Here is a 17,689-nt window from a genome sequence, read left to right on the forward strand (position 1 = left end):
ATGGGGATTTAACGGAATAGTAAACTATTTGGTTAAGGAATTAACCAGGATCGCCCGCGGGAAGGGTAGCTGATAAGTCAGCGACCCCAAAAGGTTAGCAGCCAGTGCCACAGAAACCTCCCCTTTGCTAGCCCCAGTGGCATTTTTGAGACGATTTCACGCTAATTAGCAAAGTTATGCCATATCTGTTGCCGAAAGGACGCAACACTTACCTGGAATGCGATAGCGTAAGGCTTTGGAAGTACTCACTGGAAGCTGACTGATTGCGACTTCCACCGTAATAGGTGTTCGTTAACGAAGTCGCAACAAAAGTAAGCAGGCATTCTGCATTGACTGATGATCAGATGCACGTGACTTCCTGTTTTCTAGTTTCACCCTCGTCTCTAATCGCTGTTCTACTTCGCCCGACAGATTCGTTCGTAAGAACCTAAAATCTGTAATTCCGTCCGGATTGCCGCATCGGCCAACACCTTGACTGACATCCGATTTGATCGGAACAAACATTTGGCGCAGAGAACCGACCTAAATTCTGGTTGTCAGTGACGGGTTGGAAGATATTCATTTGGACAGAATTCGATCAGTTCGTATCGGGTGTACGACTAGCACGTGACTAGTACTGACAGTCCTGACCGTTGAAAATTTATCCTATCCTCATTGGCAATTCGCTCCCATCTGGTTGGTATTATGTGAGAACCTCATGACAAATAACTCAGTTAAAATGGCCAAAATAATCCCGGTTACTTTAGTTTGCGAGAAACAAGAAGATCGACCGTAAGACCGTTGAAATAACCTCCGGATAAAAATGAAATAACAGTGGGACTAGTGATGGCATAGAGGGACTGGTCCATATGGAGGGCTCCACCCTCCTAGAAGGGCTATTAATTTAACTGAGTTCTAAACATGCGGACGTGTTTATGACCAAAAGTTGCCCAGCAGGTGTCAGATGTCCGTGGTGCAACCTAATTCGGAAGGCCGTCGGGTCAGTTAATGGACACAACCAGGACAGCTACTGGATCGCCGTACTAGGTATCAGGCAAACCACTGACATCGCCCAAGCGTGAACATGTTCACCCCCTACATAGTAGCGACACGCGTGGAACACGAAGTGCAAACAGGAATGAACGTGAACTGGTGAAAACGAGGAGAACAAGTTTTAGGACAAATGTTTCCGGTGGCCTCGGACGCCATGCTTTGGGATTAATATGCCAATGAATATCAGACCAACTGAAATATGAGGCGGCCATTGTGGAGCACATTCAGCTGAAGAACACCATAGACGAGAGATTCAGCAGACTCCCATAGAAATCTGGTTGATATGGGAATGAGCGTATTTGTCGTAAACTAATGATGCTTATCATAACTGACGTATGATAACTAATAACCCTGCCATCACCTAAGAACAAGCGGACAATCACTCGCCATATTCCAGTAAAACGACTATAACGACCCTTGGAGGTAAGGTAGATAAATGAGTACAGAAACTTACCAAGGCTAGCTGGTTTCAACTCCCCATCTGGTTGCACCTGAATGACGATGTCCGGACAGACGAACGTGGTCAGACTTGAGCGATTAGATTGGTTTGTCCGAGCGCTCGAACGACGACCGATCGGCTGCCCCACCTTATTCAAACTTGTGGACTGCTGGTCAGCTAGAATAGCTCTTTTGGTTGTAATGAGAGTAAAACATGAGTCCAATGCCCGCTTCTCTTTGGAATAGATTAACCAGAAAAATTGCGTCTGCACTCAGGGAGAACTGTTCAAACGAAATGATTATGAGAGTGCAAATAGCAGAATTTTTCCAGCATTGCATTTTATTTTCAGATACCAAATAACGGTTTGTATGTCCTCTGTCAGGTTGCCATTGTAGTATTCAAAGAAACGTACTCAGATTCCAGGCGCTTCATTAACTTGTTTCATGCTGTAATGTAATGAGGAATCCCGAAATATCTACTTGTCCTCGTCTCCATCAGTGTCGCTCATTATCTAAATGACCATTGTTCGGTTACAACCACCAGATTAAGCTTAAATAATTTTTAAGAGTCAAGATTTATACTTGCAACTTAGATCATCCTGAAGGTAATCCGTCTGAAGTAGTTGGCTGTTCTTTCCAGAATCGGGGCAGTCCGACCGGCGTAAGAATATACGGCACCAAAAGTTGACCGTCCCTATTGGGTTAGGACGTTTTTGGGTACTTTTGCGAAACTATGGAGCACTTTGAAGTACATATATGATCATTCATTTTTTGGAGAATGAACTTCCACAATGGAATCCCATTGTGGTGGTAAGATTCCGCTACCTCCCAGTGGCTGAAGCAAGACAGGCACCGAATTACATCCAACCGCGACCCATGTAAGACGTACCCGGACTTGTACCATTCTGTCTCTTTTCTCCCACCTGCTGGCCTTTTATGACAGTGTTGACCCACGTCACCAAAGCAGGGTCCTCTCTGTTTGAGGAAGTCGGTGTCCGCAGATGACGGCTCCAACTTCGATTACTTGAGATGACTTACTGTACAGAATTGAATGGTTAAGTGACGTCGACTTTGGTCAGTATGAGATATCGCCCACTGCTGAGACAGATCTCCTGCTCTCGGTTACACGTAGACTACTGTCACATGCGTCTTGTTTTAGGAAGTTTGAACAAATAGGCCAATAAGCCAATCCGAAAAATCTGAACCTGAACAAGCTCAGCTTTTTCTCTAAACTTATACCCACGTTTGTTGCTCCCGTTACCGGTTACCTCCCGCACATGCACAGCAAGTATACCCAGTTGCTCCCGTTACCGGTTACCTCCCGCACATGCACAGCAAGGATATCTCCACTTTCACCGTCTATCAAGGCAAAACACGACCAACGTAACAAACAATACTACAACCACACAGCATCTTACGAAACAGAAGCCTGACACATGTCTCCACCCTAGTCTTTGGGCTTAGATGCTGGATTCTGGATGGTCAGTAAGCTCAAGCATGATGGGACGGATGCAATAAAGAGTGTGCGGAAGCTTGGAGGTGGTGGAAAGCAAGGCAAACAGCATAACGAGAGTGGTAAAATGGCAACAAGCATTCCATAGGGCGCTCCCGCTATGCAAACAGCCAGATGACGGCTCCATCTCTGGTATAAATCTCCGTCTGCCACTTTTTTTGCATACCAATGGTATAACGGTCGGACTGTATACATTAGACCAACAAAGCACGTGAAAATTGGCATTGTTGATTTATGAATGTCAGTCTCGGATGTTGTATAACCCTGGCCACCAGTTCCAAGTGTTGTTTAATGAAAGGTAGATGCTCCACAAAATCGAACAGAGATCTTTAAGCTGACGTTCAACGTATAGTACAGTCTTCTATGACTTACCAGCACTGTTTACAATCCAGGATGGGCAAAAAACCCTTGATTGTTCAATGATCTGGTTTCTGCTGCTTGACCTTGATCCACCTAATGGAGACTAATCAGACGAATGATTTTCCACTCCTCCAAAAACACAGGACTGCCGAAAGTCGATGATTCCAACCATGGTTTATCAAGGATATATCTGTTTTAAGTGGCACTCCTAGGAAACAGGAAGCTCTCGGTCATTATTCCAGGTTTTGTCTGGTATTCCTAGAAAAAGATAAATTACTCTTGTGGATTTGCGTTCAGAGGACATGAGTTGAAGGACCCTCGCCCCCAATCATGTGCGACTCTTAATTTGATACTGGTCTCCGCCCTTGCTGAGTCATGTAAAGGCATGCAAGACAGTTTGGTTGTTCACTGGTTAAGAAAGTGCCAAAGTTTGAAACGACCCTCCGGTTTTCATAGAACACCAGATTTTCTATTGGAGAGAACCAATCTAACCATTTTCATAAATTGTTTTCTCACCGGATGAAAGAGTCCACCAGAATTATGTGTAAAGTTTTCCCACAAGGATTTCAGGAATTATAGTATTTGCGATAATTCCCATCAGCTTAACAGAAGATTTTCGCTTCTGGTGTACCTAACGGGTTGGTTAGAATACTCTAGGGATGGTGCTTGCTTAGATCTCATCACAAACAGCAGTTTGCGTAGAATTTTACGTGCTATACGGAAAGGAATACTTTTTGAGGCCCTTAACTACTTCAAAAGAAATTTGGCTTACTACTGGCTTGATACTGCCGCTTGGTGAAAACCGATTTGACAGTGCCGATCGACTGTTTGTCCAAGTTGGAGGTGAATTTTGTAGATGAAGAATGCCCGAACTTTCGAAAACGGGTGGTAGGTCATTAAAAACCTATTTTTACGTTAATGCAACCGGACTGCACGTGCATAGCCCTTTTGAAATGGTAGATCTTTGGAATCCCAGTGGTTGCTATTCCTGTTTGGTGGAGAACTCAAAACGACTGTTCCATATGAACATTTGATGTTGATCCTCAAAAAAAATAAACCATTCACTTTTCTGGTGGCGTGTGTCTATTATTAGATATGGTCTGTTTGAATACGAATAGGTACTAACGGTTACGAATGCTACCAGCTTACCCACTTGCTTGATCTCGGCCATAAATATAATATAACTGAAGCACGACAATAAAACATCAATCTGTTATACAGTGGAAACTACTGAGGGAAGAAGGCGATTGATCAACCGTTCTTGAACACCAACGTACTGAACGTGACCGATAGTAATCCGTCTTCCCATATGCGCAGCTTAGTACATATTGCTGGTGCTAAACTAATGTAAGCATAGAACGCCGGATTTCACGCTCCAAACCTGTTCCTTTACGTAAATATTTTTCTGGCAGCGAGTGACAAAATATTCTACTTTGTGTGCCCGTTCCGCTGACGGGTCTTCACAACATGGTCTGCACAAATCCAACCGATTCGTTCATGCTTCTTTTCCTCTCATAGGTTATCAGCTATTCATCTACAATGTTCAAAACAGCCGGACTTTCCGATCAATACAATGAATACTGCGTTCTAGCGATTGGTGTTTTCAACTTCTTGGTGACGTCTATATCCGTCGTTCTGCTTGAGAAAAAAGGGCGACGAACACTACTACTTTGGCCCACGTTGGTGGTCGCCGTCTCGCTTGCATTACTCACAATCACTGTCAACTTGGTCACACATCTTAAGGAGGGTGTTATTGCTCAGGCGATGGGAGTCCTATCAGCCGTTCTGCTCTTCTGCTATGTGAGTGGATTCGCGCTCGGTCTAGGGCCTGTTCCGGCACTCATCGTTGCTGAAATATTCCGCCAAGGTCCCCGGGCTGCCGCCTATTCACTTAGTCAAACTGTGCAATGGCTTTCGAATCTACTCGTTATCTGCAGTTATCCAAGCATTAACGTGAGTTTTCGAATGAGGCAAGTTTCCTCGTCTACTGAGTTTATGAAAGCAAGTAAGTCATCAATGTTCACTCTCTGAAGCTGAATATCGCGATCACTGTATCGTTAGTTTACGGTCAATTTTGACTTTATTGATAACTTTCACTCAAATAAGTTGATTCACTTCCATACAACCGAGAAAAATGAGAGACCCCTGGGTAGGTGTGAATTGCACACAACACTACTGCGTTTGAAAAAAATCAATGAGCGAAATACACACATTTGCACACAAATTTCGTTTTGCAAGAGACTCATCTTGAACCCAGCTAAATCTCTCGTTGGTGATGTTTCCAGTGAGTCCTATTAAATATGCCGATCTTTCGGACCATTTTCGTGCTTTGGAAATGAAAGCGCACATATTTTTCGTCCTTACGTGTTTTAGGAAGTTTCGAAGCGATTCAAATGGTGATGTTTCGAATATATGCGGAAACTTATTCCTCGCTCCGCTTCATATATATATATATATATATATATATATATATATATATATATATATATATATATATATATATATATATATATATATATATATATATATATATATATATATATATATATATATATATATATATATATATATATATATATATATATATATATATATATATATATATATATATATATATATATATATATATATATATATATATATATATATATATATATATATATATATATATATATATATATATATATATATATATATATATATATATATATATATATATATATATATATATATATATATATATATATATATATATATATATATATATATATATATATATATATATATATATATATATATATATATATATATATATATATATATATATATATATATATATATATATATATATATATATATATATATATATATATATATATATATATATATATATATATATATATATATATATATATATATATATATATTGTAGCAGCAGTACTGCAATCTATGATGCAGTTTCGTGACTTGAACTCCAACCTTCTGGAGATTGCCGAATACCTGCTCGAAGAACCACATGTACCACATTACCACATGTTCTTCCAAGCGATGTGATAGAAGTCAACCTGCTCTTCAATAAAACGTAACTTCAGGAGAGCCAATAGATTACGTGGGTGACGAAAAAGCTTGCGAATGATTTCTTTGTATTCTTTGTTTCTTTCTCTCTTTGGAGGTTAGTATACACACGAAGGGTGCTTACGATATCCACAACTTACAGGGCGGTTCTATGGAGACAGCATTTTGTGTTTGCAAACGCAGTACGATCTGTACTGCCACTGTCGCCATAAATTCTATCCTGACGTTGTTTATCCCAAAAACTACGTATAACATATCTGGATATTCACTGCTGCAATAATTCAATTGATTCAACTGACGGTGTTCAGTATATCCAGTATATCAGTGGAATCACTTCCATGCATCTTTTTATTACAAAAATTTCTGAAGGAGTTTTCATTCCTCCAAGGCCTACATTTGGCGGCCACGATGTGCGGTCGTAAACATTTGCAGTGCTTATCACCAGGGTCCTAAGTTTTGTGATTTTTTTTTAATTTTCAATGTTTTTAAAAACCATATTTCCGACCTTCCAATCCATTTAAAATACCTTGACATGTCAACATCCATTTCTAGTTTAGTGGTGGAGAACGATGACACACAGATTAAACTAAAAAAAACTCATCATTCCGGCCTAAACACACCAAATTTGCGATTTTAGTGATGCTTCCGACGTGTTTCACTAAAACTCCTAGACTGTTCCCTCGGGCACTGTGACTCAACTGAAAATCTGCAACTCTCTTATTGTATAATTTTTACAAGATCTCGTTTAAAACATCCACTCCATGCTCTGCCTCAACTGGTTGAACAGGTTGTGAGTTGTGCAAAATGGTTTATTGCTTCTATCTGAATTTCTGAATGTACCTATGGGAAAAGACCATACCACCGCGAAATTGATCAGTGGACTTGTGGGCGATTGGTTCCAGCCTGTTCGCCACGGCCCATCCCCGTGCGCGATCAGATGCTCTTACATTCGTGCTGCAAAGGCGAGCACCTCGATCAACCGATACGATGATTCGCTCGTCTGCCCACCTGGCTTACTGTGGTAGGTCGTCGACAATGTGGTATAAAAAGTGTCAGATGCGTTTGATCTGAAGGCAATTTTGCATGCACGTAGCTTAGTGTGAGATGCCAAGACCCAGTAACTGTTTAAAAAAGCTGATGATCTCCAGGCTTCAGTTAATCAATAGGTGTGTACCATCAGCAGGTCAGGGAGCCTAACAAAACGCAGTTCTTTAGGCAGCCCTAACGGTGGGTTTGTGCACTTGAATGAAGGGGATCCGCGCAAAACAGTCGGCCAGATATCCGTGATAAACCTTTCTGAAATCTGTCCTGAGTTGAAAAACGTCAATAGGATGTGCGCTCCGTTGGACACATCCCAACTGTTTATTGAGGACAGCATTCTACACAGTGTGATACATTTTGGTACACTTATGATTTGTGACCATCGTTAGGTGAATCAATGACATTCAACAGACTAAATTATGCACGTGGACTCTGCAGGAACCCTCACTGCGTGCGTTTTTTCTGAAGTCAAGATTTGATCGCACAAATGTTGCACAACCTGCTGACAAGGCAACGGTTTTTCCTCATCAGAAAACATCTTCGGTTCGGTGGGGCGAGTTCACATTTAGGTTGCAAATTGGTGGATCTGTACGTGCAGTATTGGCGTTTTTCACTGCTAAATAAGGGGCTGCTTATCTGCCTGATTTATGTTTAATTGTCGACAAACAACTCATACCCTAGAAATCGCGCTGTTGATTCATTCTCTTTATGCCAAATAAATCGGATAATTCCGGTGTTGCACATTTACGGATGCTGATAGACACAAGCTGAAAAAGTGCATAATATGCTGTCGTACGTCGGTTCCTGTGAAGAAATTAATATGGTCGCCTTTCTTTGTTAGAGCATGCTGTATAAAGGTTGACGGCTGGTTGTCTAAATAAAGATTCTATTGTCACCACAGATAACAGTGGCGTCTATCTCGGAAAATGAGACAGACTGTTGAGCACGGAAACCGCACATAAACCCCGCGAAATTACGCAAAGAAACTCAAAAGGCACGAGAGCATCTTGTTATGAAACCCCGCTGACAAACAATTGTTGATGCGCTATTAAACCAGGAACAAATATGCCGAATTGTTTTTGCCCCTGCAAGCGGACAGTACAAAACAGATCACGATAAAATATGATGCTGATATTTTCGACTGTATCCTGAGGATTCGCTCTCCGTTTTGTGCGCCGCCGTTAGTGGCCTCTGCTGGTGTGGTAAAAGGTGCCCCATGTTCAGCGCTTTGATACGTTATCGACGCGCAAATGGCGATGACAACAGCCGTAGACAGTTCACAATGCATTTTATCAAGAAGTTCACACCTGTACAGGTGAAGATTTAATGGACCAGTATGTGCTTCAAACATGACGGAGGAAGTACATGAAAAAGGTAGAAGCAATACGTACGATTCCTGCAAAACTTTCATTTGTTGGACTCGCTGTTTGAAAAAGGTTCGAAAGGGTTCGAAAATCTCTGCGTATCGATTGTTTTGAAGTCTCAGAGTGCCTTCATTAGCTTTGACGTACCAACAGCTATCCACACTCTTTTGACATTCGGTGGTCATTGGGACAGGTTTATCGGGACAACCAACTGAATTAAACTGTACTGTTTAACACCCCATGATGATTGATGTCTGCGTTCGGTGCTTCAGAACAGTTTTCACTATTTTCAAGTAGGTGGACATAATGGGTCTCTAGAACTAGTCCATTCACGTTCATTTTACGCACTGCTTGATCAAGTTGTATTGTGGTCCAGTTGGAGGTGCTTTCACTCCTAACACTTCTTGTGCAGACCTTGCTTCTGATGACATATGCAGGAGGACGATCGCGATACAAATTGATGTGCTTCTAATTCGTGAAGCAAACTCATTTCCACAAGTGAACATTTTGGGTCCAGGCAGAACTGAGACAAAAGTCCAAGTAGACTGAAGGGAAGCCATGTGACTGAGCCTACCTGATGAGTCTGAAGAAAGGCAAAATCAGCCGTGAACTGTCGAAGAGATTTCAACAACCTTATGCGTGGTTTTCCCTAAAAACAAATGCTACTAATTGTGTTTAACGGGAGATTCAGCTTAATGTACTGCATAGAGGTTGCCTCATCTTTTGTCTGATACGATTTTCGAGATATCACAGTATATTTTCATAAGGAAAACTACTACGAGAGATTCAATTTAGTCTCCCATGAAAAACCAATTGATTCGCAAATGAGTGTTTGTCGAAAGCTGACGAATTTGGGTCCAAGTAGAACATATGGTTGAGGGGAACTTGGGGACTGAACCTATCTGATGAGCCCGAAGAAGGGAGAAACCGGTCTTAGGATGTCTTGTGAGTAGTTTCCTGTAGTTTCCTGAAAATACTTTTAAGGTTTTTTCTAAACAATCCAGATAGTGCGCTCCAAAAACCTCACCCAAACCCAGGGTTTCATTCAGTGGTTTGAGGACATTGAGAAAAATATGTCTATAATCAGTTTAGACTTTTCATGCATTCTTAGGAAGTTTACTTTGTTTCGGGTATCTTGGTGCGTTCATAAGTTATGCGCGATTTCGGCCAGATTTGCTGGATAGGAATAGGTGGTCTAGTTTCAACCCATCAGTCCTGTTTTTGGCCTCGAATCAGTCGGTCCTTGTGCCAGGCCATTGGCTCGGTTCAACGCAGCTGGCACCGACGTGATGGCAGAACAATCGATCACACTTTCAATGTTACGCTGCCAGACCACTTCCGTCCATAATCCAGGACATCCCGGCAGCCAGTCAAAATTGCGACTTAGATGCATCGGCAGGATGACGCATACGTTGAGAGTTAGATTTTTTCTCCTGTGATGCCATTTGAGATGCACGCTGATATGGCCGGGGGATCAAAATCCTGTCCGGATGGTGTGTGGGGGAGGGGGAAAACAAACGGTAAAATATGGCAGCTCATTTTTAGCGCCTTCTAATTTGTCTCACAGGCAGAAGACGAGGAGGTGGTTGCAGCTGAGTGAACGCTCGACTAGTAGCCCCAGACGAGTAGCTGCCACTTTCGTTCACCTGCCTTCAGTGCGTCTAGCACCTCTGCGGAAGCCGCCGCCCTGGCCCCTACCTGTGGAAGTGGGCTGTTTTCTAGGAATATGTGGTGAAACCGATTTCACTTACTGGGATGCTTTTACGAGTTGATGAGGCAACCGAAACTGATCTCACTCATGTACTCATGTCCGTCAGGCTTTGATGAGCTTACATAGCATTCCGAAACAGGACTGTATTAGCTACTGCTTAGCTGTCCAACTAATGCGGGTAGAAGAACAGAACCGACTGGGGAACTGGATGACAAGCATGACCCAAAGAAAACAACATGAATTAATAGTACATACTGTGTAGGGTCAGAGACGAATATGATAAACACAGAGATACAAAAACACAAGTGTGTTGTGACCGAAACAACTACTGCTTCTGTTTGCTTTTAAGGGAATGTTGGAGCATGGTAAGCACGGCATATTTCAGTAGCCTGGTTGATTCTTTCGTGCATTCACATTCGTTACATCCATAGAGCAAGGAGAACTTTCCGCTCTCAGGGTTTAGTGCTATCGTGTCTGGCTTATTTTGGTCACGCGTGCCATCTTGAGGCATGTCCCACATCCAGCATTTTATTGTAATTGCCAGTTTCGTGTTAAAACTTTCGAACAAAATGACACGGAATCGATTGTCGTACGTAAAAACCGGATTTCTATTCCTATCCAACAAAATGCTGGTGAGACAAGGTCTTATTGATCTGGCCATGGTGATATCTAGAGTCTCCTAGTTGACATCGATAAACTAATTAAACTAGATCAAGTGCTTCATCTACCCAAGAAGATTTTGCAAAAAAGTGGGTTTGTAACTCAACTAAGTAATATCAGTCCACATGAGTGGATGCACTGTCAAGCAAGGTTCGCTGACCGAAGTCCAAAAAATGGTTGAATCTCTCCAAACAGAGTGCATATGCCAACTATGCCTCCCATCCATGCTATTCTGAAGAGGGTAATGAGAGCGTTTTTAAAGCAACTATACGGAAGAAAAGCTTATTTAAAGGAGGACATTAATGGCTGCTCACCTCGGCTGCGACAAGCAGGATACCAGCAAAAAATGAGTTTCCGGCTGTAAACGAGCAGTAGAATCACGACCTTCAAGTGCCTATTTGCTGCACCCAGTTAACGGTAAATTCAGGTAGCATTCTGGTCCACGTTTAACTCAGACGATCAATAGCCCTCACAAGGGCCCATAATGACATCCGATGCACCTCAGTTACAGCGAAAGACCGAATGAAATAGACATTTTCGAGATGCCGCTAAATCTCTCCTAGTCACTATCCAAGGATATTCCTAGATTCGCCATCATGAGACAATCTACGATGATGGACAGCAAATACGGATAAAAACGGACAGACCTCCTAAATCGTCACGCTAGTAACACAGTTGATGCTACTTATCAGACGTGATCATGTGCTCTTCATCTCACATTAGTGCGACGATGAGCCAGCGTATCTCCTGATCTTCTGAAGATCTCTGAAAACTTTGTAAAGGTCTAATGTGGGCAAGCATATCAGGATCCGCTTGCTTCGTTCCTAATAAGCATTAAGGTGTTTTATTCATTACAGACTAGTGAATCGCCGATATAAAAATCATCGCTAAATCCTGAATTACTCCACACAAATGTCATGTACTCTCAAAAGCCGACCAGTTTTTCCCTTCGCCGTGACTGGATTGTTATCTTCAGTTGAAACTATGCCGTAAGTCGTTTTTTAGTCAATCAGATTTATGAGCATTTCAATCAGCCTAACGCTGGATTTGAAGTACGGGACCCATAGTGAAGCAGACACCATGTGATTTCTGTCAAGTCCAGCTCCATTTTTCATGTCACGTTTACTACTTATTGTATCGTCCTCCAAATCGGAGCGTAGTTAATCAGCACCTTGATGTGAACTTTGTTCATCAAATCAGATTCGTTTACTAAAGGATATGACCTACTGAAGTTAGAGGATGGCAAGTCGACTGTCACTGAAGTATGAGAACAAGCGAATGCTGCTTCGCTTTGAGTTGGGTGCTCAGAGTGAACTCCAGAGGAGTTTGGTTGGCTTGACGAATTTCTCAATAAACGAGGTGTGAAAACAAATCATAAATGGACACATTCCTGTAGGGATTATGGGTGATCTTGTGGACTCCATCTAGATGGTAAAGCAAGCGCGTGCTGAGCAATACAATCGTCTGGTCACTGGCTTAAAAGTGAGTTTTGTTTGAAACCGTCCGAACCCATAGGTTACCAAGTCTCACAAAAAAAATATGCCAGTTTATGGCCTGAATTGTTGCCTCATGAAAACAGAGCTTTCGTGGTATAATGCTGTCAATCAAAGTTCAATATATTCGGGCTCGTATAGTCCATTATCAAAGATTGTTTTTTCGTCCAGACATTTACCGAATCATTTACTGCTGGATTAATTGGAAAAGTGCAACAATCCAAACACTGGAAAGTGTCAGTGCACTCTCACAGCTGAAAGGCATCTGTGACCTTTGGACATCTCTCACATTGAAAACTGTCACATAGTATGTTCTCATCGATGGGATATTGCTAGTCCGTTAACTACGCTCAAGCATGCTATTCAACCCTCAGCAGAATGAAAACTACGGATTAGTTTAACGGTAGCTTACAGCACATAAAAGTGAAATATACTTAAATGTAGTCAGTCCTTTGTTATTTTTCCATATGCAACGGAATTAAACTGGTCATTCTTTTGTATGGGCCTTTTTGAAGTAGTTCCCAATTCATCACCAATCGCATTGCTCTTTCCAAGATGCTCGTAGTTTGTCCACCGTATCAGGTTTCGCCATCCCTTCTATGCCTCAAGATCACATCAACAGCCATCCAGCCCAACTGATGAATGATTATTGTAAGAATTCTCATATTTCCTCTGCTATTAGCCGTCAGCATAGCAACTGAAACTCCAGTTGAGTTGAGTAGTTAGCCCACGTGGGTGGGTTCCACGGATGAGTAACTCAGTGCGAATTCAAAAGTGTATGTAAAACGTCCAACATTCTACTGGGTAGTTTAGGTGATAAAGTACTCACACAGCAAGCGAGGGTTCGTGAGTTCGAATCCCTCTCTGCTCCGTTTTCCCATTCGCACCATAGGTTCTGACCCTAGAATGATAAGAGGAAGGATTCACTGTGGTCAAATCGTATAGGGCTTTGAAAAAATCACCGCTATCCAAGTCGTATGTTGATGAGACGATGTTTGCCAAGGTCGTACTCGCATTTCCGGACGATGGGGATATATTACTACAAAAGCTCACTCAACGAATTTATTGAAGTATTGTCATCACTGATGACAGGCTTAAACGGCGTACTTATTCGTTACCCAATGTATATTTAACGAGTGATAACTTGCGAGTGACAAATAGACTTTAAAGGGGGATGTGTTTGCGAAGTTGGTGCTAAAACACAGTGGAGATAAGGACATTTAAGTAAACCAAGAAATTTTATTTGGCTCTCCAGTGTGATTAATTGCCAATCCGTGAACGGAATTTAAATTGCCATCATGAACAGAAGCTTTTCGGAAACGTTACTGTTAAAAAAGTCTTAGAGTTTCCCATACCCTATGAAAACTCATTTGTTTTCTCAGTAGGTGTAGGAACTTTAGTGCCAGACACACCGTTGGTTTTGCCAAAAATTGCATTAACCATAGCGCAGCGATCAACCGCCAATTCGTTAGTTCGAAGCTGTATTATAGAAAGTTCTGATTAAAATAAAACTCTTTCTTTCGCCAGTCAACTCGGACGAAAGAATATTCTGTGGTGTCCCACGTATAAAGCTGAAGTTGAAGTGATCCAAAATTTTCTTAGAGATCTTCTGTCACGGGGGCTTTACACGAAGGCCTTATATAATTCTCATAGGTTGCAATGACTCTTCATCGTACATACAGCAATCGCAATTCTTAGGGAGGAAATGAGGCCTTGACTCGGCTCGCTTTGATGTTTTGAGTAACCTTGAACCACCAATGTTACTGCCTGTCATTTGACACCATAATTTCGTTTCCCCCAAACACACCTCGACAACCTCCTCAGCGCGCTCAATGCTGCCTTTTTCTTAAGTACATCAGGAGCGTTCATGCCTGTCGTCAGACTCCTCAGCTATCGGCTTCTGAAAAGACTTTCACTGGCTATTTCACAAATTCGAAATGGAATTAACTGAAACACCGTATCACAGTGCCATGTTTTCATGCGTTCGGACTAACAAAAGTGACTGAGTCACCTGTTCACTCAACAGCCACGCCCCAGTTGCTCTGCTTCATCAGTTCCAGAATGCGTGAGAAAAGGTCGCATTGACGGCCACTCCATACAGCCACTATTAACACCATTCATTGATAGCGAGGTCAAACGTATGCATTTCTGTGTGCTCAACAGTCGATATTAGCCACGAGACTGTGTTTGCCCACACGCACACACATACATGACCTTCACAGCAATGCAGGCACATCAGCTGAGGCAGTGCACACGCCTAAGGTAGCCTTAGTGGTTGTTTAACTAGCCGCCTTAGTCAGTTAAAAAATAACTGATGTACGGTACGGGTTTGGACATTGTCCGTTTGTTCTGTAAATGCATCTGATCTGTGGTATTTGGTCCATCACGTTGAGTCGGTAACACACCTCTGCGTTTGATTTCATCAGCAACACAGTAGTTCTCGGAAGACAAAAGTGCCATTAGGTAGTACGGCGCGGGTTTCGTGTCAGGTCGGACGGGCTGATTGTTTTGATAATCAAAACTGCATTTCAAGGAACAAAGTATGGTTTCCACTGCAAGGGATCTGTGGGAAAAACGTCCTTTGACAGCGAGATTGCAATCTTTAAGCAACATAAAACTTTCCGCATATGTGCACATTGTACATGGTACTCACTAACGCGCTGAATCCAACTAACAAGCGCCTCAGCTATCTTCTTCGTCTCCAAAGTGACGAGTCTGTGGTTTTTGAAATACACAAACCCCAACGTACGTGAAGCATAGATAAACCAAAAGGACTCGCCTAGAGTAGTCCCAACAAAATAATTTCTTATAACAGAGGCCATTCAATAGGGAAGTCCAAAAAGCCTTCACTGGTAGGATTTACGTGAAAAAGTAATCTTATCTACCCATACGTTGCGCATTTTTGTGAATTGTGCCTTCGTCTCGAGCCCGAAAACCTTCGAAATCCTCACATGCTTCTCAGACCGTAGGTGAAATATGAAGCGGCAAATGCCACAGCTTCAGTGAATTCCAAATTATTTGTAGCCTGGTGAGTAACCATGAGTTAAAGTTAATGGTGAACATTTTAGCTTCCCCCTAAATTACAGCAGACGACAAAAAACTTAACACCCTTCTTCCCAACATCGTTCCTATGATTCCGCGGCGCATCGTGTAAGCCTTGTTTGTGACGGAATATTCGTCCATCACCGGCAGGTCCTCATACGCAATTCATTTGAGGCCATTTAGACTTTTAATTCGACAAAGTGATGGTTCAAATCAAGACAGGTTACCTTTGTACTCATTCATTTGACTCTGAGGCATTTTTGGAGAGTTGAACAAAGTGTGTTACTACAGCTTGGATAATACTCGAATACACAACAGAAGCTCAAACTGGAATGACATAAAGATGCCAAAATGATGGACCCATGAGACAAAAGCTGGTGATCTGGTAATAATGGGATGAAGTGCATACTAACGCACGTCAAATAATTGACACGATTCACGAGACAACAGTTGGTGATCTGGTAATACTGGGACGGAGTGCTTACTAACGCACGTCAAATAATTGACACGATTCTTATCTCTTAGGTGATCACGAATCACTGGTTATCAGCGAAGCACTGTAAGTTTAAATATATGCCATTTCTGTACAGCTTAGTCAAACTCGCGAATCTCTCGTCGACCATTGTTCGTTGAATGCTAGCCAGGATATATCACTGATATTCTGTCACCGTGCCCTGTCTTCATTCATTTCCTGCAGGATGCCATTGGTGGATACTCCTTCCTTCCCTTCCTTGTGGTCGTCGTCTCCCTCTGGATCTTCTTTTTCTTGTTCATCCCCGAAACACAAAATCGCACCTTCGATCACATTGCTCGAGATCTATCATCCGGTAGCATTATTATCGGACGTAGAACGTCGGATTCACAACCACCAAGCATTCCGCTGTTCTCCAAAACGAAAGAAGTGAATTTCTGTCTCCACTAGTAAAAAACTATCAACCAATAACGATTCAGTGGCAAGGCGATCAATGTGCAAAACACTTAGAAAGACACTGAAACTATTCAGCTTACATCAGCACACTGCAACTGTAGTCGCATCAATCTCGAATGATCGATCTGTTGATTTATTTTAATAAATGTCACATGTTCATTACCTTGTTGTACATGTCCTGATTACAGCCATGGTTCTAAATGGCAGGACGAGGAAAGTTCAAGCACATAAAGGCGATATCTCGGTGAGCCTGAAGAATGCCGAAAACGCAGATTGGTTGGCCAGACTTATTACTGACCACCAGATGAATTTTGAAACATACTGATATTGTTATCCTTCAGTTTTGCATGCAACGAGGTCGTTTGATGTTCGAGAAACCACATCGTTATTTTGGTCCGTGAAGGTCTGCAGCTGACTGCTGTAAGAGTCGAAGAAATCTTTCAGAAACGTATGTCACTTACTCGAATTCAGTTTGTAAATTAGGAAATCGGGCGGAAATTTATACGGATACGGCCGTGTATACTGCTTGGGCAAACAATTTTATCTACGGTTCACTTCGGTTTCGCCGAAATGTTGTTCCATTGCAGTAAAACGGTACAATAAACAAAAATGTCTTCCGTTCATTCGAACATACTGACGCACTATTGTTCATCAGAATTGTTCGCTGATAGATAATTTAGTCTAAACATTGCATCACAGACGAAGCAGATTTTCACTTGGAATATCCCTGTCACTCTAAGCCGAAAAGCTGCAGTCATGGTAACATCATACCATCCATATTTCGATGCTCCTTCCTTCTTGCTGCGTAGCATCAGTTGTTGTGGTTCTTACTCCAGCCTTCTGTTGATGTAATCAGGCAGTGTGGCCAGTTTTGACTGGTAGGACCATCTGATTACTGCCCCCCCCCCCCCCGGCCCCCCCACCCAGGCATACACCTGACATCTTCTTTGGGGAGATCTGGTGTGATCCTGATAATCTCTGCCTGAATAGATATTCATAATAATCAGGTGGACCAGGTTGGTCCAGTGCTTC

General features: G+C 42.1%; 1 protein-coding gene across 1 annotated transcript in view; it reads left to right on the top strand.

Annotated features, from left to right (window-relative positions):
• The window catches only part of T265_00434 (hypothetical protein), a gene marked incomplete at both ends in the record, with an annotated part of 63,948 nt that extends 47,031 nt beyond the window's left edge, over nucleotides 1-16,917 (top strand). The window contains 2 exons of the mRNA XM_009164207.1: nucleotides 4,862-5,296; nucleotides 16,427-16,917. Coding sequence (XP_009162471.1) covers nucleotides 4,862-5,296; nucleotides 16,427-16,651 — 660 coding nt within the window. The remainder of the gene's footprint in view (nucleotides 1-4,861; nucleotides 5,297-16,426) is intronic.
• Nucleotides 16,918-17,689: the final 772 nt, after the last annotated feature.

This window comes from Opisthorchis viverrini (assembly GCF_000715545.1).
Source record: "Opisthorchis viverrini unplaced genomic scaffold opera_v5_4, whole genome shotgun sequence".
In the NCBI taxonomy this organism is placed as follows: domain Eukaryota; kingdom Metazoa; phylum Platyhelminthes; class Trematoda; order Opisthorchiida; family Opisthorchiidae; genus Opisthorchis; species Opisthorchis viverrini.